Here is a 25912-nt window from a genome sequence, read left to right as displayed (position 1 = left end):
CGTCGGGGAGCAGGATCGGCAGGTGGCGTCGGTGCGGCGAGATGAGGCGCCGGAGATGTGGACTCCGGCGAAGGAATTGCAGTTGAAACAGAGGAGGCGGCGGCGGTGGCGAGCGACGAGGAAGTTGGCATTATGAACGGTGGCGTCGCATTTCCAGCAGAGGAAGGCGGAGTCAGAGGCGCAGTAGAGAGAAGCTTTTTCCTTACAGAGCTCACAAAGCCTCTCCTTCATCTTCGTCAGAGAAATCAAAAAGACAAGAAAGAAAGAAATTGCAGAGAAAGTCGGTGAGAGATGAATGGGTTAACAATGAGAATGAATGAATATGGTGTTTATTATATAAAGGAATGAACTTGTATTAATATCCACATAAGCTCACATATTTTAAATTAAATAACCTTATGTATGTCACACTTTTTTTTTTTGAAGGGTCGTTATTTTTATTTCCATTTGTTTTATCTGTGGCTAGTAATATGTGGTGGTGAGCTAGGCATGGAAATTGAGATGCAAAATTGAACACCATAGAATTGAAATGGAATATGAACACAAATTAAACCACCACTTGGCTTATTCTATTGCTAACTTGCATGCAAATTGCAAAATATCTCTTAATGCTTCTTTTCCACATGTTCGGTCATTACTATATAATTCTATTTTAATTATCTAAGCAAAATAATAGACACACATCTCACCCTATTTTAATTATATATTTGTATTAGAAATAATTTTTTAATAATTAATTTTAAGAAATTTTAGATCGACAATAATTACTTTTTTTTATTTAAATTTTATATTCAAACCATCATTAGTCAACTCTCTTTTTCTCTTGACACTAAAAAAAATGTGAACCTCCTTATTTATTTTTTTTCTGTATTTATATAAACATAAAACGTGGACACGTGGTTAACGTTAAATTACAAACATGAAAATGAGACACGTATATGAAGTAAGTTTACAATTATCATTTTACTATATTAATATATTTAATTATGCAAAATCCTTGCTACTTGTGAGGCTCATTCTTCCTTGTAGCGTAGATGACTAAGATTAAGAAAAAATAATTGGAGAGGTGGATCAAATTTAGGTTGTGTATAAAAAAAATAGGATAAGAAAACGAATTGATTGAAATTATGGTGATGATGTGATATAAGGGGTTGATCTCTCTTACTTAATTCTCACATGCTACTTTCTCTTTCTCGTGCCTTTTGTTCTCATTCTATAAACCTCGTCTCTCTCGAACCTTTTCCTTTTTATTTGTATTTTTTCATTCTCAAAAGGACTAAATTTTTTTTATACAAAAAATATATTGGTGTTTTTTTAATTGAAAATGATATTATTTGATGTAATTATAAATAAATAAATTTTGTAAATAAAAAATTAACATAATATATAAAATATGTATTAGATACGTATCATCATTCTAATAACACACAAAATATATATTATATACGTGTTAATATTTTAATCAATATATATTTTATGAATATCTATAATACAATATTAAATTTTAAATATTAATATTTAATTAAAATATTAATTTTATCTCTATATTAAAAATATTTTTTATTCTAAAAATATATTTTGATTATATATTTCTTTTAATACTATTTTTATTTTCACACCGTCAAATATTATTTCACATGTTCAAACTGCGGTAAATATCGAAATTATCCTTACATTGAAATTTTTTTTCAAGTGTATATTTTTTCTTTCAACGATATATGTGCAAAAAAAAAATTATTCATATAAAATATAGTTAGAAATATATAAAATAATATATATAATAGTGGATTTTACTATAATATATTACAATAATTATAATAAATATTTAAATATTATCAAAATTAAAATTATTTTTTTATATTTTCGTAATATTTTTTAACCAATACTTTTTGAATAGTATTATTTAAAAATAAAAAATATTACTTTAATATTAATAATATTTTTTAAAATACTATATTCAATATAATCATCATAATATAATCAACATTTATACTAAAATGACCTACATAAAATATATATCAATATATAATGATAATTTACTAATTTATTTTTAATATACATATAATTTTTTTTATTTCTCTTACTTTATTTATATTTTTTTCCTTAAAATTATTTTATAACTTGCCTCATTTTTTTTATTAATGTTATTTTAATAGTAAAATGTTGATGTGGTTAATGAGATGATAAGATTAATAATGGCATATATGTAAATTTAAAATACAATTTAAACGTTTACATTATTGATGGTAAAAGAGAAATACATAAAATTTCAAAATTGAAGATTTTTATTCTAGAATAATTATAGTAGAATATTAGAAGTGGTTGGTTTTGGTTGAAAGTGGGAAAAATATCTGGTTGAGCTGAATGGATCATAGGGCACTTCTCCACGTGGAACCATTCAATTTCCTCGTCATCATTTCAATCACGTCACCATTCCCATAAATCAAACACATCTTTCTTTCAAAATGAAAATGACTTATGTTGCTGATATTTTTTTACTTATGCACACACATATTACATATATATTCTTAGGATATTTTTTATTTTGAAAATTTTGATAATGATTTATTTGCCGTAACTATAGCCTCTTTTTATTTATAATATCCTTAAGCCAATAATAGACCATAAGTTATTAAAATATGTGTAATGTGATGTATAGATATTATTTAATAATTTATCCCATATTATCTTTTTATAAAATGATGGTTTTGTCTAGTAGTGTCACAGGTAATCATCATAACTTGATAATTCAATTTACAAAAAGTAAAGGTATAATGATTTTGTTCTGTGAATATATATTTTTTTTAACTTGATTTCTCTCTTCTTCTTGATTTTTTGGTATATATGTATATATTCAATAATTTTAGGGGACTTATTAAAAAGATCCTTCACCAAACATTTAAAAAAAGTAATAAACAACAAAAAAGAAAAGGTTCGAATGCCTTTAAAACATATTCTTATATATATGTTAGTATATTCTCCCTCTTTTTCCTTCAATTTTGGTCCATGTACGTACCAAAAAATAAATTTAATTAAAAAATGAAGCCATAGAATACCATTTTTTTATATTTTACTTTTAATATTAAAAGTTGCAATAAGATAGCTTCTTATTATTTTCTTCATTCTAATAATGTAATAAAAGCAGATCGTGCAGACTTTTATTTTTCTTTAAGTCAGAACATACCTTTCAATTCATGTAGCTGGTACTATATATTATTATATATTCATTACATTTAATATTATTTAATTATTCTAATAGTTATTAAAAATAGAAAATAAAATAAGTAATAGTTAAAATTTTAAAATATAAAAAAAATTAAATTACTTTTTTTTGTTTTTCATGGTATCTCTCAATCCGACAAATTAAGAATTAATCCGTCGTGAATCTGAACTGGTCTGCTACTGATAAATGAATTGCTGCATGCATAAGGCAGGATTTAAACCCCAACTAACACTTGTTTAAGCGGACGAATGAGCTGAGATAAATTACTTTAATTTTTTTTTTGTCTTTTCAAACTTTTTTGAAACATAGCAAAGTTAAATTCATTTATGGTGATGTTGAAGCAAAATAACAAAAATGTCCAAAAACGTAGATAGTAAGGTATTGTCCAAAGCTACGTCTTTCTACAAAATCAAATTAAAGGTTTTAGAATTTGAAACCAAGAAAATGAGAATGGAGGCTGCGTTAGGAAGCAAGAAGATATGGAAGTGGCACCAAATAATATCAGTGACGTGTCACGATCTTAAAGAACCGTAATAAATAAGTGAGCTACGAGGAACTACAGAATAAAATAGAGTGGTAATTAACCACACAATAAATAAAGTGGTGTAAGATTGGAAGGTGTTGATTCTTCAATGAAATTTAAGCCATGCATGTGTCACTCATCAAAACCATTTTGCGGTGGTTGATTCAATAAATGACTCATTTTTGGTGGAACAACATTTTGTTTTTGTTTATAGATAAACTTCATTCCGGTAGGTATTAAAACATTATGGATTTAGTTCATTTGTATCTTAAATTATATGTCAAGACTATAACATATTTAAGTTTTTATTGGAACAATTATATTAAATATATATTAAAATTAGTTATTAATATAAATATACATTAAAAATAAAATAAATTATATATATATTTATATATAAATATATTAATGATTAATTTTAGTGTATATTTAATATTTTTGTTGTGAGAAATGTTATTTATACACTAAAATTAGTTATCAGTGTATTTTATATGTATAATGTATGTGTGGTTTAATTTATTTTTAATGTGTATTTATATTCCAGTATATATTTTATACTAGTGATGATTGATTTTTGTGGCTAATTTTAATGTACACGTAGTATAACCTTTTTGTTATTGAAAATACAAAAATTTAACTTTTTAATTCATTTATTTTATATTTATTAAAAGAATAAATTTTAAATTTTTACTAATAATAATTTTAACATATGTGTTTTTATGGCACAAGTTAATTAAATTACTAAAAAATTATATCTAAAATTTGAATTTGAGATCATGACATTAAAAATATATATTATCATACTCTTATCCAATACAACCATATATTATATAAGAGTAAATTATTATTTTTACCCACGAAAGTTTTATATGCTGATAAATTTATCCACAAAAAAAAAAATTACAATTGTACTCATAAAAGATGAATTTTATATGATAAAATTATCTAAACGTTAAAAAATAACCTAAAAACCTTAAATTACTCTTTTCTTAACCCTAATCTCAATACTCTTCTCCCAAATTTCAATTCTCTCTTTATTCTTTTTATCAGTTTTACCACCTTTTTCACCAACATCATTAACTTTGTCACTGTCAGCCTCATCTTCTTCCTTCTCTATTGTCACAACCATAAACAACAACAACTACAGGTAATTAAATTACAAAAATATTCAGATTTTCTTTCTTTTTTTTTTGAAAAAAAAAAAGAAGAGTTATGGAAGCGAAGAGAAGCATTGCGAGAGGGACTCCAATCTAACTAAGTTGCGCCACTGCTGTCCACACTGTCCTTATTTTTTTTTTTGATTCTGCATATTAGATTTGCAGATGTGGAGGACGAGGAGGAGGAAGAAGAAGAGAGCACTATTCGGAGGAAGAAGAAAAAGACCAGGTATCTTCTTTTGAAAAGATGAAACTGATGAAGGGAGCACTATTTGGACCTAGAAGGAGAACAAAAGAGAGTTTTTAAGGTAGGGAAACAGTTACTTCACTGTGGGATGATCGATTCAATTTCGACAGTCTCCTGCGCCAACACTTACTCTTTTACAGTGACCAGAACCAGCTTCGTGCGGGCAACTCCTCCATTTCCCAGTTTGTGAAGGTTAATGCCTTTCGGATTGGGGTAGAAGCTTATTTCAAAGAATTGAAGATTGAAATAAGTTGCAAAGAGGTGTGTCGTCTTACATCGAAGCTAACAGAAGAGAAGAACACAAGGCGTAGAACAGAGGAGCAGTTGCAGGAAGCAAAAATTGCAAGAAATTAACAAAAAATCATCATTGTCGTTGTTGTTTATGATTGTGGAAAAAGAGAATGGTGAGGCTGACGGTTGATGACGATAGAGATGGTGGTAGTATTAGTGAAGGAGGTGGTGAAATTTCTAAAAAAAATAAAAGAAGGGATGAGATTTAGAAAAAGATGATTGAAATTAGAGTTAGAAAAAGAATAATTTAAAGTTTTTAAATGATTTTTTAACATTTGAATAATTTTTTATTATGAAATCTATCTTTCATAAATATAATTATAATTTTATTTTTTTTGTGAATAAATTTATCAACGTTTAAAATATTTGTGGATAGAAATAATAGTTTACTCTATTATATAAAAATGTATGAACGAGTGAATGATTTTTGAGGTGGACCTTGGACCTTGGGGGTGAAGTGCAACATAACAGTAGTCATAGGTGGGGACAATTAAATTCTATAATGCGATATGCTACTAATTATAATATATGTGGCCTCATATTTAGAGGCAGATCAATTGGATTCACAAATTAAAACCATATATAATTAAGTTTTTGGTTTACTTCTCCTTTTGATTCACCCGCCTTGCTCAGAAGATGAGTTATGATTATATATGATGGAGAAGTAGATTGGAGAAGGAAATTTCTCTAATACTTCTTCCCTTTCATCATATTCCCGTGAACTCATTACAATTTTCCATTTTTAATTTAGTTTGTATTTTCAGATTTTCTTTATTATATGTTTAGTATTTTTGCTTTTAATTTTTTTTTTGGAAAAAAAACTGTGAAATAATAAAATTCTAGTTTTTTTATATTTACCTCTATCTTATTGTCATTGTTTACTGTACCCAATCTTAAAAAATAAAAACTCAAAATAAGAATATAAAGCAAACATACATTCGGAGGTTAGACACCAAAAAAAAATATTCATTCTGAGTTTGAATATTAATAATAGAAAAGGATTTATATCATCTCATATCTTAATTAAAAGTCTATCTCTTTTCCTAACTATATTGTTGTTTTTTAAGAACGTATAGCATATTAGCATATTAGACTTTTAATAAAAATATATATAGAGAGAGTAAAAATTTATCTGTTATCCTTAAATGATTGATATTTATTCCAAAAAAAAAAAACAAGTGAAGAAGCGAGCAATATAATTAAAATTATAGCTTAAATTTTGGTAGACATACCCAAAATTTAAATATAATGTTATAATTGATGTAATTTATTATAAGCAATATTACCAAATTAAACAAATTTAGTGAAATCAGGCATCTATATTTCTTTTCAAGTAAAAGCGTAATATACTAACTCTTAGCTTCGTCACGTGGTTCAATCATCATGACTTACTTAATTACTTGGTCCCCTCATGGTTGAAAGAATTCAAATTTATCTCGGGAACTATATTATGTCATGTCACAAAACTATTAATCATTTAATATTTTTCTGAATAAAATTATTGTGCTTACTTAATTCTGCGCAGAAATGATCTAACTAAATAATTTAGCTAGGAACATATCCAAGTGACATCACATTTTAGTAATAAGATTATGTGATGAATTGATATAGTAATAGTAGAGTATAATATTTGTTGATAAATATTAACATTCCCTGCCTTCTCATCCACAACATACACACTTGTTTATGCCAGTTGTGTCCTAGTGAGTAGTGACCATCGAAAAACTTGGATAGGTCTGGAGCTCCAACGCCAGCACAGATCATTCGGCGGCGCCGTCTTCCTGTAGTTGAGCCTCTCAATGTATGTTTTATTTCGTAATTAAAATGGCAATATCGCTGAGAGTAATTAAATTGTTTTTATTTCTTATTCCTGCTTTGTTGTAGAGAAGGATATGAGGAGGGATAATGATGATTCTGTTCCGAGGAAGGGGAAGATTGTCACAACTAGGGTGGAAATAGGCCAAGTCAGACCAGATTTTACTCTTAACAGGCTTAATTTGACATGTAATTTGGTATAGACTTTTTAATAATTGACCTGTTGTTAAATTTGACCTGGCCTAAAGTTCTGTCAATAGGTCTATTTTTTAAATAATAATTAAATTTAAGATATAATTTAATTTTTAAAATTATAAAATATAAAATAATAAATTTATGAATAATATTGATACAAAATATACATATATAATTAAAAAGACAAATGGCTAAGTGGATAAAGGTATTATTATAAGATAGAAGACTCTAGTTTAAATCCTTCTAATAGCATTTTTACTAGTATAATAAAATTCTCTATATATATTTGCAGGTTCAGACCGGTCTGACAGGCCCAACAGACTATTTCAAAAGTCTAGGCTTGGCCTTTTAAAGAATATAGACTTTTTTAATAGCTTGAGCCTGGACCTATTTTACTAGGTCAGACCAAACACAGGTCAGGCTGCAGACCCCTGACAGGCCGTCTGGCCTATTTCCACCCCTAATCACAACCACACAGGTGTATCCCTCCTTTATTTTTGCTCAGCCTGGACTGGACCTTCGTTGACAAATGAACAGTCCATATTCTTTCCTTCCACACAGGTGTATCCCTCCTTATTTTTAGTCCAACCATTAAACCGTTTTTGGACATATTTTTTTCTATAACAGCATCCTTTGTTCAGCCCATCACCTTACCCCCAACTGACCGCTCTTTCTGATTACATATCGTTGACCTGATCACAACATCCCTTCAGTTTAGCGATTTCTACTCCATTAATGCCTTCCGTTTTCATTGGGATTTGAATTTGAACTGATTTATTATTACTCCATTCATTCAATATATTTTCAATAATTACTAAATTACCCTTTCTACCATCTTCCTTTCTTGGCACTACTATCACCAACTCAGTCGCCGGGATCTCTGCTTACTAATAACACTATCGAATCCCTCGCACCTGAGATCTCGCATATTTCTGGAAAATAAGTTTACCTATCTCGCATATAAATACTTTTTGTATTTTTATGAATTTTTTCGTGCATAGATACATACACTAATTAATATAAAAAAGGAGTTAAATATTAATAAAAATATCTAATTAATAATTTTTTTTAATGACTAATTAACGATTAATTATTTATTCATAATTATGTCGTGTAAAATTTTTTATTCTAAAATAATCGTTATTCTAAAAAGTGGTTAGATATTTAGTAATGATTGTGTTTGAATTAAGACACACAAATTATGTATGAAAAAGACCTAAAAAGACAGAAAAATTAATATAAAAAATTAAGTTATTGTAAAGAAATTATAATATTATTTTTTTATAAAAAAAATTGATTAACATACATGTAGTATGTGTGAGTAATTTTTATTAAATTTAAATTAATTTAATTAAAATTAGTTGATAAAAATATTTAAATATATAACGAGATTGGTAATTTTAAACTAAATCGAATTTGAATATATTATATTTAAAATAAGTATATAAGGATGCATTTGTTTAGAGAGACAGGACATTAAAACAAGGATATACAGACACAATATCGTGTTTGATACAGAAGATATAGAAAGATATGTATCCCAAAATACTGAATTAGTAAATTTAATATTCATTCCGACAGAAAAGACATAAAAATACTAATAAAGGATATAACTTATTAATTTTTTATAATTATATTTTTTATTATTATATTTTTTATCTCAAAATTTTTAAATAAAAAAATAAAAAAAAATTAAATTTGTATAATTTATTATAATTTATTATTAAATAAAATATAAATACATAAAATATTATGTCTCTATTTTTTATGTATCTTATCTTGTTTTATGTTGTTCCGGAAACAAACGCAAGATAAACTAGTTAACTGCTGAGATTTGAATTGGCTGTGGGCCCAGACAGATTAGATTAAGAATCAATTCCTGATGCCGAGGATTCGAAACCCTCTTTATGTTATTGTAAAAAAATTAATATAAAAAATTAAGTATTTTGGTGTTAAAAAAATATTTTTTATGTTATTGTAAAAAAATTTTAATATTATTTTTTTATAAAAAAAGTGATTGACATACATATATTTGAGTAATTTTTATTAAATTTAAATCAATTTAATTAGATTTAATTGATAAAAATATTTAAATATATAACGAGATTAGTAATTTTAAACTAAATCGAATTTGAATATATTATATTTAAAATAAGTAAATAAAGACGCATTTATTTATAGATACAAGATATTGAGACAAATATATAGAGACAAATCATATCCAAAAATACTAAATTAATATATTTTATATTTATTCTGATAGAAAAAATAGAAAAATATTAACAAAAAAATATAATTTATTAATTTTTTATAATTATATTTTTTATTATTATATTTTCGTTTCAAATTTTTTAAATTTAAAAATAAAAATAAATTAAATTTTTATAATTTATTTTAATTTATTATTAAATAAAATATAAATACATAAAATATTATATCTCTATTTTTTATGTCAAACTCTTGTTATTGGTATCTTATCTTGTTTTATGTTGTTCCAGAAACAAACGCAAGATAAACTAGTTAACTGCTGAGATTTGAATTAGATGTGGGGCCAGACAGATTAGATTAAGAATCTAATTCCTGATGCCGAGGATTCGAAACCCTCTTGTGGAACATTGGATAGATCTGGAGCTCCAACTCAAGCGCAGATCATTCACTTCCTCTCACCATCGCCGGCGCCGTCTTCCTTTAGGTAAACCTCTGTTTTACTTCTTATAGAATCTCCATGTATGTTTTCTTTTGTAAATTAAATGGCAATACAGCTGAGATTTGAATTTTAGTAATTATATTGTTTTTGATTTCTTATTCCTCCTATATTGTGTAGTTTCCTCGTACGTATGAGGAGGGGTCCCATTCCTGATGATGATGATGCTGTTCCGAAGAAGGGGAAGGTTGTCACAACCACCGGGGGGTGGCCGGAACTGCTCCGCTGTACCACGACAAAACCACCGCCTATCCTTCTGGACGAGCTCATAGCGGAAATCCTGCTGAGGATACCGGCGAGGTCTCTCGTTCCATTAAGGAACAGCGTCTGCAGATCATGGAGAACCCTAATTTCCAGTTCCCAATTTGCCAAGGACCACCTTCGGCGTTCAATGGCGGTGGATCCAGGCTTGACCCACCCACTCATGGCCTATTATAGCCAAACCTACTCATACCCCATAATCGGAGTGTTCTCCGTACGATCTGTGATGGAGAACCCTCCACATGAACCCACCAAAGTAGTTCCCTATGAGGGACGACGCTTCCGCCTCATCATTGGCTCTTGCAATGGATTGCTGTGCTTGCACGATGAAGAGCGCCAGGATGGATTCATAATAAGCCATCGTGCCATGCTGTGGAACCCCTGCACTGGATTCACCTCTCAGCCGCTTGAAATTGGAGGTCTCCTCTCCACTTGCGGATTCGGTTATGATCATGTGAATGACAAGTATAAGCTTTTCGCGATTCTGGATAAGAAATCACGCATGTTTACATTCGGCCCAAAATCTACCTGGAGAACAATCCAGGATTTCCCCCGTTGCAATTACAGGGGTTATCTGGTGGATCGTGTAGGGCTTTTTGTAAGTGGCACTGGCACTCTGAATTGGCTTTTTCACCGCTATCTTAGTTTTGTGTGGGTTCTTTCCCTTGACTTGGTCAAAGAGACTTTTAATCAGTTTTCCCTTCCCAACAGGGATTCAGATGATGATCACAGGGTGACTCCCCAATTGGGTATCTTGAGGGATTGTCTTGCTGTTTGTTATGAGACTAAGAAAACTCATTGGACTGTCTGGTTGATGAAGGAGTATGGAGTTCCTCAGTCTTGGACTAAATTGGCCATAATCCCCCACCACCCGCTACTCGGTCGTCGTCCTTTAAGCCTACAGCCTATATACATGTTGAAAGATGTTCTTCTTGCTATTGCTCCGAGTGGCAAGTTTGTTTTATGTAATTTAAATGATGGCAGCATAGATATTCCTAATATTGACAGCTCCAGTGATGGCATGCCCAAACTTTGTCCTTTAACTCAGCACTCATCTGGAAGGATCTTTGAACTCTATCATGAAAGCTTAGTTTCACCGTTCCACTTTGGTCTTCCAAGTTGCTCATCTGAAATGCGGTTAATTAAGCCAAGCCTATAATCACTTAAAGATGGTTTGCATTTTGGGTACCTTTTTGGTGAAGGATTTCCTACACTATCTCTTGAATCCATAACTTTATTATCATTATGTAGTGCCTTGTTTTTTTTGTGTTTTATAGACTCTGTCTAACTGTCTTTATGTTTAAATGTTTTTTAATTAGGTTCCTTATGAATGTATTCGTTTGCTTTAGTTAGATATGTGTTTATCATGAAATGCTGTATAATTTATGTTTTGTATCGGTTCGATTTGACAAAATTGCGAGTGCAACATCTGCAAAGGTTCAGGTGCAGCGTGCAAGTGCTACGTAACACCATATTTAACATGAGAATATGTCAACTATAGAGATTAGTTTATCAAATAAACCTTTTCGTTATCATTAATTAGAATATAAGATCGATTCAATCAATAATAATCTTATATGCCAATCATGGCCTTCCTAAGATGCTGAAAACAAAACCCTGTTCATATGACAATTTGATTAAGGGTGTGTTTGTCATTCACGTTGGGGAATAAAAAAGCTCGTTTGAGCGTCTTGAACGTCCCACTGTTACGTTTGGCAATTTTTTGGAACCCCTAACCCAGAAGTGCTTTCATTCGTTCACGTGAATGTTAAATTTCTAGCTTCTACGTTCAGCGTTGAGAAGATTAATTACGTTGGAGGAGTTAGGTAAATTACCCTTCATTTCACAGTAGTTCTCTGTTACAGATTTTTTTTTCATCACACTCTTTCAGATTTGTTTCCATCACTGCCAAGGTAAAGATTTTAATTTTTCTTTTATTATTTTTAGTTCTTTCTTTCATATTTTAATTTTTATGTTAACCGTTATGAGGAATTTGAATAGCAAACTATGACGGAAAACTATAGCTTACTGTATGTTTGCAATGCTGTATGGAAATTCCATTCCTCAATGTGGTTTCTTATATCAGTTTAAACTTATAATTTTTTTAGTTGAACCAAATTTTGATTATTTGACTTCTCAATGTAACTTTTTATTGATTGTATTTGATATTTGAGCTGTGTTGGTTTCTTTTTTTTTCTACCAGTCCTTCATTGACAAGTTCCGCTATAATGCCAAGAGAGCATCCCTTGTTCAATCCAGAATCAAGGTACTTGATAGCATCTGTTTTTTAATTACCAATCAAATGCTCAAAAGCTTCATCACACACACACGCGCGTGCACACACGGAGAGAGAGAAAGATCTTGTATGGTTGGTTATTTGAAGCTTCTAAATAAATCACTAAAATTGAAATTTATATCTTCTCTGAACAATATTTCAGGCTTTGGAACGAATGGGCCATGTGGATGAAATTATTAACGATCCTGAGTATGAACTGCTATTTTTTTTTTTCCTTTTTTTCCTCATTAAATAATTCTCTTTCAAGCTGTCATTAATTATGTTTTATCTGGTTCAATATAGTTACAAATTTGAGTTCCCCACCCCAGATGATAGACCAGGCCCACCCATCATAAGCTTCAGGTAGAAGAGCATTAACCCTTCTTTAACTCACATTGTTGACAAAAGACATCTATACATAAATGAATCTGTGACACATGATTGGCCTATCTCTAACCTTATTTTATTATCTTTTCTGCAAAATTTTACTGCAGTGATGCATCATTTGGTTATCCTGGGGGACCCATTCTATTTAAGAATTGAATTTCGGCATTGACCTTGACAGCCGTATTGCAAGTAAGAAGCTTCTCCATCCCTGTGCATGACTTTTCTCCCCTTTCTTTTGAATCCTTGGTAAAAATCATTGTAATTCACTATATTATCAGCCTATATTAACATAGTTTACTATTCATATTTTGTAATGAGTGTAAATGGGCTTGAGTTATGTGATGAGTATAATTGAGTTAGCCTAATAAGTAGAAGTCTACTTTGTAGAAGTAGAATTAGATATTAGTAGAAATAGTATAAATAGTATTGTGTGACACACCACAGCAGCCAAGAAGTTCAGGGGCAGAAAGGAAAAACTACCCCTTTCAAATACACATATTACATATAGGAGGAGAGGCAAGAAAACTAAATGAATGAGTGATGGAGATCACTGTGCTTTTAGGAGTTAGTTAGAAGGGAGAGAAATATAAATAGACGTAATTAGCAATTGTGGGGAGATGAAAAAGAGTGGAGTGGAATTGGGGATAGAATTGGCCTCTTGAAGGCCAAATTATCATTTCTGTATTCCTTTTTTTATCACACAGTTATTTAATACAATCCTCACTGAGGAATTATAACATTGATATTCCCTTATCTGTGATCATACTCTGTTCTTCTACTCTCTGTTTCTATCTTCTATATTCTCCATATTATCTATTTGGTTCTGCTATTCTACTGTGATATAAATTGTAATGGAATATGTTGAATTTATTGAAGGCTCTCGTCTCTCTGGATTCTCTTTTCTCTATTCTAATTTTTTATCAATAATTCTATTCTTCTTAGTTATATTCATACTTATCACACTCATATTCCTATACACATCCATATTACATAGAAACCATTAGTCATCATTTCGTCTCCTAGCTTATGTACAAAAAATCCAAATGTTCTATTGTAATCACTAATAGAGTAAGCTATTGAAGTCTAGAGTAGTAGTTAGTTAGTAGAATAGAGCCAGCTAGGATAGGACAGCTGTTAGTTACAGTTTCCATAACTAAAGTATGAACTATGAAATGACTGTTCAGATTTTTCTTATCTTATCTCCTCATTGTATATCAGCACTAATCTGTGCTTAGCTCATTAAGGACGTACAATACACAATTCAAACCACTATTGCTTCTCTTTGAACTCTCTCTTTTCTTTCACCGATCTTGAAGTCCTACCTATTACATATTGATGATTGTAGTGACTTTTATGATGCCAATGCATGGTAGATATGCCAGCCTGGTTGCATCTTTTCTTCAAACTTGTCTTGAATACATGTGCCCTACGGCTGTGTGTGAGATAATGTTGTTGAAACTAGTAAAGGACTGCCACATTGTTTGTCTCATGTTATAAAATATAAATTGTATCCTTTGTTTTTACAGTGGTTGGACCAAATGGTATTGGCAAATCGACTATACTCGAATTAATTGCTGGGGAACTAAATCCTAGTTCTGTGACAGTTTTCCGATCCGCTAAGGTAACTACTAAATCTGCCAACACTTTCATCATTGCAAGTCAATTGTCTCTCACCTTCATGTCATGCTATCTTTTGCTTTACTATGTGACCCTTCTAATTGATGTTTTGTGTTAGTGCACTATATATTTATTCATCCATGATAATTTTGAATGTCAGCTGCTGAAAAGTATGCTTCTTTATTTTACCAATTAGATACAAATTTAAACTAGCTTACGCATGATTTGCAAAGCTAATGTTGGAAAGATAAATAGACTTTGACATGCAAGGACTAACTATTATAAGAATGGCGATGTCTCTCCTTTATGCTCTCTTTTCATCATCATTGTTTTGTCTTGTTTTGAAATTTGGGTCATTAGTTATGCTTTCTGCCTGTCTGTCTGCAGGTTCGTATAGCAGTGTTCAGTCAGCATCATGTTGATGGACTGGACTTATCTTCAAATCCTCTTCTGTATATGATGCGCTGCTATCCTGTAAAAACTATTGTAATGTTTTTCTTCAAGAGTTTAACTACTATTTAGTTGTCATCTGTTGACTGAGCCATAGTTGCATCGCACTTATTTTCTGGTAAGAATGAAAATCGTTAAATGCAATTGTTATTGAAATGTTGGGAAGAATGCAAGGATGTACATGATAATAGCTGCAGTTGCATATATTTGAAAAGTGATCATTTTCAGAAAACTCTTTTTGGATAAATACGTACATTCGATATTGGTGCTAATGACTTTTATCTATCACTACTAAGAATAATCCAACTAAGAAAAACATCCTGCCAGCACAGTTTCTTAAAAGAGTACCATTATCTATCATAATGGTCTAGGCCCTTATATATGCAAATCTGAATAGAAAATCAAAATGCTCTTGAAATTGAAGTTATTGGAAACTACACAAAAATCACAAGAAAAAGGACAGTAATTCCAACCATTTCTGTTATCATTTTGAATCACTTAAATTTGGCTTCATCTTAGGTCTCCAAGTCACTTATTCATGCTGCATTTGGCTACTCTTAAAGCTAAAGAAGGGTGGTCCATTTTCGCAATTCACATTCAATCTGATTACTCTTGGTCTTTTCCTCCGTGGCTAGTTTAGTCTTGCAAAAAAGCTGCTTTTTAGTCTTACTCTTTTTGCTCTAGCTCTAGTCATGGACCATTTACACCTTATAATTATTTAGTATCGAATTCTCATCGGGAAGAACCTCCAGTTTGAAAACGAAGAATATGAAAGGTAATTTGCAAAATAAAATGACAGATGCTACGTAATTTACAAAATAGAATTGTATGTTGACAATTTTGGCTAAAGTAAACAGATGCTTTTACAAAAGGTTAACGTCCAAAAAGAAAAAACGTCTAAATACCAAAATTTCATGTCATAGGATAAGCAATACTTCTTTCATTGAAATATGATAACACAACAATAATTAAAAACCACTATGAATACCAGTATATTTATAACTATATCTATATACAACTACATAGACCCTATGACAACCAAAATTCCAAGATAACTTGTTGAATTAACCAATAGCAGTAGACAATATGCTCCAAAAATCATTTTAGGGAAAGTTTTAAGTATCTCCACACTAAAACCTTGTGGCTACATCAAGAAGTGAATCATTGTTGCGTTTGACAGATTCCAACACATTCTTTGAAGTTTCAGTGACAACTTCACTGTTAATATAGTGATATCGGCACACTGGCATGTAGACATCAGAACCAGCAATCAGTTCAGTTTGTGTCTCTTGTGTCTTCCTGAGAGTGAAGAAAGCACGCTTGCAGCATAATTCAGTATCAGCAAGCGGTATTATGTGAAGCACAGAACCAAAGCTTTTCCTAAAGAACATAGATAGCAGAAAAAAAGTTTGAAAAGCATCTAGATTGGTAACATTTCCAGCGCAGTAAAACAAATGTATTGAACACAACAACGATTAGCATATCTGCATAAAGTACCTCAAGTAATCACCATCCAGGCCAGCAACAATCACAATTTTACCATCTTCATCAGCAGCCTTGCAGCAGAACTCATCTATACCAATCACATCCAACTGCATCCAAAATACTACTAACATTCAGCCAACATTACATCTAGCTAAGGGTATCGCTTTACTCCTCTATAAGAGAACTAAATTACTATATCAACTATGCAACTATAGCACCACAAATTCAAATAAGCAATAGTCAACCGTAACATAATGAAATATCGAGACTACCTTTCGATAAGCATCATGACCATATTTTTCATTCATGTGTCACAACCGAGTCAATGGCATATCTTGTATCCTTGCTTGATTTTAACATAGCCAAGTTTCTTCACAACATAAAGAGGAATTAGCCCCCAGCAGAAGATTCTACAAATCACTATCAGATCACAGTTTTTCAGTTTAAAGAGTACTACTCTTTATTTTATTATTCGTTCCAAGAGAAAGAAATTACGTGGTGAAGCATGTATAGTCAGCAGTAACTGAAAAGGAAGGGATTCCCCACCAAAACACCAAAGTTTCATTGTGATAGCCATTGATACCACTTCAGAGGCGGGGGTAACAGAATTCCCACTTCATAAACACATTGTATGAAAGAAACAAATGGTGCTGACCAGTTTTTGGAAAGCCTTGTGGGAATTCTTTCACATCGAAAAGCCCATCCCCAAATTCGTATGCTAAATCACAAGGCTGCTCAGTTGGCATAACTTCCTTAAAGTCTCTCAGTGCAAAATACAAAGGAGCGGCAAACGGTGCCAAAATTGATCCACCTGGGTGGTTGTGAAATAGTAAGCACAATCAAGTGTAACCTTGTAACCATGATGCACCCACAACCCATGGCCATAAGGGCCACCCCCAAAGAACAAAATAATAAAAAGAGGTCGATCAACTCAAATGCATTCCTCAAATATCCTTCATTAAACCACAATGTCATCAACATATTTAAAGGAAGACTAACATTTGAAACTTCATATGTAATGTAACTAATTACTGATGAAATGAATGACATTGATATGTTACAAGCGCATTTGAAGATTTATACGTTTGTTGTTCCAAATTTCACTTACATGATATATATTAGTTAAAGCCGTGAATTATTCAACTAATTATTTGCATATTGCAAGACTGAAACTCTAATAAATGCACGAGTTAAAGGGATACCGTACAAAATTAAGTAGGGTCATAGAAACGATGACCTAACACATTGTTGGTCTCTAACACAAACTAAACATGTTATATCATGAATCACGAATCTGTGACACATACCCACTGTATCTGTGACACATTCATGCATAAACTCCTAATTTTCACTTATTTCTATATATCACTATCATTGGACATACTCTGCACAAAAGCATTGGCCTCAATTGTCTGGAGCTCCCAGGGCAGCAACATTCTCTGCAGTAGTACCCTCATCCATTGGACACCAAGCAAGTACTTGGAATCCGTGAAAAAGTGTCACACAAGGAATCCTCCCCGCTTCAGGGAATTGCCTCGAAAAATCAGGATATTCCGATACATTCATAGCAAGAAACTGAACTTGACCAATCAGATTCCTTGTTTCAGTCATGAGGGAGTAATCCCTGGCCTCAAGAGGATACCTTTTGAGTAACAAAAGGAAGCGAGAATGGTTCATCATTTGGTTTGCAACATCAGGACTGCATCCCAATTCTCCAAGTTGATTCTGCTCCTCCTCTTCAAGGACATTCTCCTCTTCTGTCCTTGGTCTTTTGTTATTGTTATCTGGAGATTCCACTTGGAATCCCTTGTCCTCCTTCTCCTTTTCTTCTTCTGAGGAGTCATCAGGAGACTTCCTTTTGGTGCCGCTCAGAGCCTTATTTCCCAGACCTAGGACATCGTCATCGCTGTGAGCCATCCTAGAACAAAACCAGAACTCTTCAAAATCAACAAACATCCAACCCAAAATTTACACATAAAAGATATTTTCGTTCTAAATCTAGATCCAACTTTATAAATATGAACCAAAAACATTAGAAAATTAAAAATTCATCTAATAATCTTTCTTTCCTTAAAAACAAGGCACACATAATACTGAACTTTAACTAGTGTGAAACCCTAGCCTATAACGTGAAACCGAATTTTCCAAAACTAGAACTACACAATAGAAAAAAAACGAATTAGAATTCAGGATTCAGCTGTTGCAATTGTAAATAATGTGATAATGATTTGAAGGAGAACGTAAATCACAAAGAAAATCCAAATCCAGAGCACTAAAAACGTAATGATTGATCGAATTGCAAACATCATTTACTCAAAAGATATATCACAGAAGAGAAGAAACTAAATAGCAACGATAAATTGAATTTTCTTTTTCTCCGCTGATGGATTTGCGTGATTATACTTGTAGAACAGTGAGAGCAATGAAGAAAAGTAAAAATTACGGTTTAATTGAATTTGCGAAGATGGAAGAAGAGAAACTTACGAAAGAAACAAGGATCGAGAAGAATTTCGCGCGATTGTGTGCAAATTCAAATTTGAGTGTAATCTTAAGTGTAAATTATATATGCGCGTGTGTTTAAATTTAAGTGTAATCCTGTTAGATGAAACGAGATAAAAGTCCATAAAGGCCCAATCAATCCTATATGAGAGAATGCTTTTCACTTTTTATGTTAAATCATATAATATAAAGTTATATTTACGCACTATTAATACAATATTTATAATTTCTACTAATAAAGAATGGATGCAACACAAAAATATTAAACATAATAAACTCAGGTTTACCGTGAACCCTATCATTCTTTTGTTTAATTAAGTAGTATTACTATAGGAGTTAACAAATTTTTCGGTCTATGTGCTAAATTAAGTTTAAGCTTTATAGTTTATACCACTTTTTTTTTATATTGTTAAACTTTTAGAAACCTAAACTTTATTACTTTATACCACTAACTAGCTAGTAATTATTTGTACTTTGTAGGCTGTTAAACTAGAAAAAATATATATAGAAAAAAAAAGACACTAACAAGTGTTTTTTAAACAACAAAAAAATTATAAGAATAATAGTTTCAATAATCATTTTAAGGACTAATCTATATCGTATTATGAGAGTAAAATAATAAGATATTAAAGATTAAAAAATAATGATAAAGATATTTGTAAATAAGTACTTAAAAATAATAAAAAATTGCTATTTTTAAACGTGTGGTTACGTATTTTGGATTTGAATTTTGAAAATTGAAAATTTGGGATGAATGATAACTGTTTGGAATTATCCATTTACTAGTGTTAAACCCGTGCGATGCACGGGCTTATATTTAAATTTGATAAATTAAATTAAAAATAATATTTTATAATCATATATTTTTTAAATTTAGTATAACACTATCATCATCGTTATATAATAAACGTGTTAAATATGTTATTTTATCTTTATTCAAAGTAAAATATGAATAGAAGAGTTCGAAGTTTATAATATTCTTGAACCATAAGGAGGGAGATAAAAAAAAAGAACATATATAACTATAATAATAGCATGTTAATTTTACCCTAAATTTTATATCAAAAAGCTAATAAAAATTTATCAACAACCTAATATCTTACTAACTTCATTAGAAAATCATTAGATGTTGTGCTCCTTGTTACACATTTCATTTCAAATTTGAAAAAAGAGTTATAGATAAATTAGTTATATCTATAGTAAAGATTTGTACAAAAGTGTAAATCATAACATGCTATTAAAATGAAAATAATATTATTCTTACCTAAATATTATTAAAAACCTCTTTGAACACGACATTTGTTGTTGATGACTTTGGATTGCCGTCTTCGTTTAGAATTAAAACCCTGAGACCACTGCGACTCTTAACTCTTGACAAAGCAACATAAAGTTGTCCATAGATGAACATTGATTTTGGCAAATAAAGCCGTACATGTGATAATGATTGATCCTGACTCATGTTAATGGTCATTGCAAAGCATACTGTTAATGAAAATTGTCTCCGTTGGAACTTAAATGGCAATCCTGAATCTGAAGGGATCAAGTTCATTCTTGGAATGTACACTTTATCTCCAATATTTCTACCGCTCACTACCGTCGCTCCAATTACGTTGCTGCCAAGTTTGTTAACTATTAATCTTGTTCCGTTGCATAAACCTGAAGTCTGGTCTATGTTTCGCAGTAGCATTACAGCGACTCCTGGCTTCAAAGTCAACTTGTGATTGAGTAGTCCCGAACATTTGATGTCATTTAGAAACTCTGATGTGAACCACTCTTGTTTTACATCTTCATTCTCATCAGCTTGACATGTTGTGTCAGAGCTCAAATACTCCTTTTCCATCCCTGAAAAGATTGTCAAGACAAAATCGTTTACCTTCTCGACACTCTTAAGTGTGGGTGCAAGAATTGCTCTACTCTGAAAATATATGTAATCTGACATGTTTTGCAACAAATTTGGATATGCAAAGTCTACCAAATGAGAGAGAGGATCATCAGTAGTTGTAATCAATAGATCATCTGAAATTTTAACTTCTGATTCATCACCAACAACAGAGATAATATTTCCATTTCCAACATCAAGTATCTAATTAGCAAATATCTTCATTTCACCTTCATCTTGATCCAAAGAAGACATTAGAAGCCTCATATTCGTATGCAGTTTCAGAACCTTACAAAATGACCAAAACTGGGATGAGTTAATAGCGGATGCTAATATATCGTGTCTACTTCCTTTCGGAATCACCGGAAGTATCTGTCTGAAATCACTTCCTAGAACAACAATCTTACCACCAAATGGTTTATGTGTCTTATGTTGATCGGTAACTGACATAAGATTCCTGAGTGTCCGATCAAGTGCTTCAAAACGGCAGTTGTACCTTTCCTCGCATACAACATATTGAGAACTCAAAATTGGATCCTGTTTTGGACTTCTCTGATCTCTCCTCATACCATATCATGGCGTCGCAATGCCGACAAAAAATTCTGGGTCATCAATATCTATCACATCTAATAATCACCAAGATAATAAATTGTTTTAGTTATATCTGCAACAAATAATTTATATAAAAATATACCTTTCTTTCACCATGTTAAGTATAAAAATAATATTTATAAAAGATTACCAAAGAATGCAATTTATAGATTAAAAAGATGAGATCATATAATACAATTTCATTGTGCCAACCTCAAGATTTAAGTTTTACAATAAATCAATGTTCAAATACAAAAATTATAATATATAACCATATCTTAGTTTGAATTTTAAAACTTGAACACTAAACGATAATTTTTTGTTTATAAAAAGCATAACAATAGTAAATAATAAAGTGCTGATATTGCTACCTCTTAAATTACCTGTATTCTCAGCAACATCGAATATGGCTGGGTATTAAATTTGCACAGAATCATCTAAAATAGTCGTATTTTCAATAATATTCTCAACTTCTTGAAAACTTTTTGAAAGATTTATAGTCAATTCCTTCAAAAATGTTTCTCTTTGTATCAGGTGTCTTTTTTTCAGCTATGCACACTTCTTCTAATTCTTTTTTTAGTATCTAAATTTAAATTAAATGTACTTGCTCCTGTAATCATTAGAGATAATACATCAAGTATTTTATATTATAAAAAAAGAAAAATGAATATATGTTAAATGTTTGAATCAGCTGAATTATGAATATATATTATGAAGGTAGTATTAAAGATAAAAAAAGTAAAATTTTAGCTTTGTGATAATTACAATCTATCATGTTTATCTTACCATATCTCTTTTGAAGTAGCATAGTCTTCCTGTTCAGTCTTACATCCCTTTGCAATCTAATTCGATTTGTGTACTCCAATGAATCTATAATAATTATTTAGCATATACCAATGATTATTTTTAATAGACCAATTAAAAAGTTAAATATTTGGTCTTTAAATAATAAAAACATATTAACATAGTAACTGGTAGATATTATTTGATGTTTGTTGAAGATGTTGTTGACTTGTCTGATGACATGAACTATCATATGCTTCATGTGTGATATCCGAATTACTAATATCACTAATATTGGAACATTATTTTTTTTATCTACAGAGTGTAGATTAGTAATTGGAGACCTTGATCAATGTGGTGTTGGGTTATTACCAATAAGATAACTCGAGATATTAGTTTTGAACATATTTTCTGTTAAAGTTTATAATTGAATAAATAGTAGGAAAATCAAAATATATAAAGTGCATGTACATTCCCATAAGCAAGTTCTAAAAAAAATCATCCAAAAATAAATCTGTATTAATGCTATTTGTAATGTTCGACAACACCGATTGAAAATGCACACCATTAGAACTATCACTCGAATTTTCTGTAATTTTTCATAAACAAATTTAGTAACATATTACGAAGACAATGTAAATTAATAATTTATTACTTGTCAATAGCTAAATAATATATAGAAAATATTGTATTTTATGGGCTTTCATTCGGCCAAAATACTCATGACATGTTAGTTATTTTGTATACCCAATAAAAACTAAATATATAGAACTGACATACTTAAAAATACCAAATAAAAAAATATATTATTCTAACCTAAAAACAAAAATGATAAAATAATTAATTTATTTTTTTATATAAAATCTACCTTGAATTGTGCTTTGCTTTGTATTTTCTTTGTCTTTTAATATCAATCTTCTCTTCAATATAATCTTACTTCTCTTTGGACTTCTTGTATCTTTCAATATATACCTAAAAATATCAAATAAATAAATTTTTTAACTAATTAAAAATATATATACATTATACATAATACATTTTTATTATCAAATTTTTTATATTATTAAAAAAATAAAGCAGTACACATATGACAGCGTCTGTTTTTGGTATACATGTCCATCAAAATATAGACACAGAAATACATGTATGTTGTTTGTTTACTAAGACAAAAATATGAAAGACATAGTCGTACACAAACACCCATTAAAAACATGTATTTTGTGTCTCTCTAAAATGCGAAAACACTAATTTTTAACTTGAGACACTAATTTTTTTACAATTTTTTCTCATGTCTAACTTACCAAATAGAATATGAAATTAATGCCTTCTTATGTCTATGTAAAATTGCACAGATTTTATTTTCGATGGCTGCTTTAATTTCTTTTTTATTCTCGTTTATTTAGTTACGTAAACATATTTTACAAAAAATAATATATATTTTTTTATAAAAGTATCTTTTTTCAAATAAATATAACTTTAATCTCACGATCAATAAATTCAACTTATAGTTAAAGAGATTGAAAATGAACAACTTATAAGTAAAAGGAGAGAAAAAGATAAAAGTACCTCTATTGTTATAATCTAAAAAATAACAATGTAAACGAAGTAAATAGAAAAAAAATTATAAATGTGACAAATAAAAAAAATTTAAATTTAAAAATCAAAACGGCTAAGAAGCCACTTAATTAGGAATTAGTATTAGAGTTTTAAATTTCAAATTTTTAAATAGAATTTTTTAATTAGCTAGTGTAAATTTAAAATTTTTAAATAAACTTTTTTTAATTAAACGTTTGTTATTCATTAAGAATATAGGAATTTGTTAATTTAAAAATAATTTTTATTAGTTTCGTCATAAATAAATAGTATCAATCCTATTATTTATCGATAAAAATAAATAAAATTAAATACAATCTAAAAATTAATAACCTTATAAATTACGTAAATTTAGAAAAAATACTTAAAAAGAGAAAAAAAGATGAAAGTATTTCTACTGTGGAGAGACAATCTAGAAAGATAATAATAACAATTTATAAATGTGGCAAGTAAAACAATTTATAGCTAGTATAAATTTTAAATTTTTAAATAAAATTTTCTAATCAAACATCCGTTATCCATTAGGAATATAGAAATTTGTTAATTTAAAAATAATTTTTTTAGTTTCATCATAAACAATATTAACTTTATTATACTTTTTCTAAAATTTAAACAGTATTACATTTTTTTTAAATAGTATAAATAATTTCACATTTTAATAAGATTGATAATTCTATTTATTTTATTATAATTCTTTGTAATTAATATAGTAACTTATAAATTATATAAATTTTTAAAAAATATTCTCAAACCCAATTGCTTACGTAAAAATTCAAAAAAAAAAGTATATTTGAATTTAAATTTAAAATTATAAACATAATACTTTAACTAAAAATTATAATTAGATTTTTTTAAATAAATACACATTAAAAATTAATAACTAACTTAATTGTATCAACAATAATTCAAAGAAAAAATTTATAACTTTATGACATTAAATATTAAATTAAAAATTATCAGAATATTAACGGTGAGAATCAAATTAAAAATAAAATCACAAGTAATAACTAAATAACTTCTATTTATATTTAAAAAAATTCTAAATTCCAAACATAAAAATCGAAAAGAACAAAAAAAAAATAATAACTCAATAAAAGACAATGTTTCACCAAAACAAACATATGTTTGGCATTATTCTATTAGATAGACTCTAAAAGAGATTCCAAAACATGTGCATCCAAATTCTCAAGTTTCTTTCTCAATCTTGATCTTCTTGCAAGTTGAGGTATCTCCTTCCACCTTCGAATCTTCCGACTCCGAGGATAGTCACTTAGTTGGTGTAATAACACTTTCCAACAATTCAGATTCATCATTGGCCGCAACTTCAATGGAGAATTCAAGCAACAAATTCTGTACAAAAAACCACGTTAAATTAAAGACTTCTTTCTGACCTTTGATTTTATCTCACTAATATTTTTGAATAAAATTAAGATCTAATTTTGAGAGAACAAACAAAAAAAATATTTTTTGAACAAATACCTTAGTACCTTCTACTTTCTCCCCTTCAATGATTGAGGATGTCTTTGAAATTAGAAACAAAGCACCGGTGTAGTCAACATCCTAAAATTATAATTAATTATTATTTATAAATTAGATACTACTAATGACCAAGAAAGCAAAAAATAAATTAATTTTTAATAGAAGTACACTTATATATACTCACAATTTGAATAGGGTGAGTCTCTTTGAATTTATTTATGAGATCCACATTATTAGTCATCTTCTTAACTTTATAAGAAGGTGAAAAATATGAAATATCATATATTTGAACTTCAATGATGAAGAGAAAGATCTTATCAATTAGGTTGAGTAAAAGTGTAGGTGTATCTGATAGATCTCCTTTCTACAGGATATTACGTAATATATTAATAATAAATAATATAAAAAGTACCAATAAAAATATCTTCACTAATGCTTTTAGAAATAAATATTGGTTA

General features: G+C 29.6%; 3 protein-coding genes and 1 pseudogene across 5 annotated transcripts; 2 read left to right on the top strand and 2 right to left on the bottom strand.

The window, feature by feature from the left end:
- Positions 1-9888: 9888 nt before the first annotated feature.
- On the top strand, positions 9889-11830 carry LOC112709692 (F-box/kelch-repeat protein At3g23880). Its single transcript, XM_025761592.3, has 2 exons — positions 9889-10143; positions 10276-11830. The coding sequence occupies exon 2, from the start codon at positions 10289-10291 to the stop codon at positions 11573-11575; it is 1287 nt and encodes a 428-aa protein (XP_025617377.1). The 5' UTR covers positions 9889-10143; positions 10276-10288; the 3' UTR covers positions 11576-11830.
- Positions 11831-12496: 666 nt separating this feature from the next.
- Positions 12497-15377, top strand: LOC140175419 (ABC transporter F family member 3-like; annotated as a pseudogene).
- A 688-nt stretch (positions 15378-16065) lies between these two features.
- On the bottom strand, positions 16066-18157 carry LOC112709694 (thymidine kinase a-like). 3 transcript variants are annotated; one of them, XM_025761595.3, is made up of 5 exons: positions 18015-18157; positions 17126-17441; positions 16903-17000; positions 16643-16737; positions 16066-16525 (listed from the first exon to the last, which is right to left on the bottom strand). In XM_025761595.3, the coding sequence occupies exons 3-5, from the start codon at positions 16936-16938 to the stop codon at positions 16276-16278; spliced, it is 381 nt and encodes a 126-aa protein (XP_025617380.1). In that variant the 5' UTR covers positions 16939-17000; positions 17126-17441; positions 18015-18157; the 3' UTR covers positions 16066-16275. The 3 variants fall into 3 exon arrangements, with proteins under 3 accessions (XP_025617380.1, XP_025617382.1, XP_072059878.1); XM_025761597.3 differs by having other exon boundaries at positions 17286-17441; XM_072203777.1 differs by lacking the exon at positions 17126-17441 and having other exon boundaries at positions 18015-18155.
- On the bottom strand, positions 17686-19245 carry LOC112709693 (uncharacterized). The gene is made up of 2 exons (XM_029288811.2): positions 19115-19245; positions 17686-18548 (listed from the first exon to the last, which is right to left on the bottom strand). Exon 2 carries the CDS (start codon positions 18545-18547, stop codon positions 18035-18037), a length of 513 nt encoding a protein of 170 aa, XP_029144644.2. The 5' UTR covers position 18548; positions 19115-19245; the 3' UTR covers positions 17686-18034.
- Positions 19246-25912: the final 6667 nt, after the last annotated feature.

Source organism: Arachis hypogaea, chromosome 9 (assembly GCF_003086295.3).
Source record: "Arachis hypogaea cultivar Tifrunner chromosome 9, arahy.Tifrunner.gnm2.J5K5, whole genome shotgun sequence".
Classification (NCBI taxonomy): Eukaryota; Viridiplantae; Streptophyta; class Magnoliopsida; order Fabales; family Fabaceae; genus Arachis; species Arachis hypogaea.
This window is presented reverse-complemented; position numbering and strand designations above follow the sequence as displayed.

Coding starts and splice junctions, on each gene's coding strand:
- LOC112709693 (XM_029288811.2), bottom strand. CDS start 18,547: ATGGCTCACAGCGATGACGATGTCCTAGGTCTGGGAAATAAGGCTCTG.
- LOC112709692 (XM_025761592.3), top strand. CDS start 10,289: ATGAGGAGGGGTCCCATTCCTGATGATGATGATGCTGTTCCGAAGAAG.
- LOC112709694 (XM_025761595.3), bottom strand. CDS start 16,938: ATGAATGAAAAATATGGTCATGATGCTTATCGAAAG. Junction 16,738..16,902: donor GTCATGATGCTTATCGAAAG/GTAGTCTCGATA, acceptor TTTTGGATGCAG/TTGGATGTGATTGGTATAGA. Junction 16,526..16,642: donor CTGGATGGTGATTACTTGAG/GTACTTTATGCA, acceptor TATGTTCTTTAG/GAAAAGCTTTGGTTCTGTGC.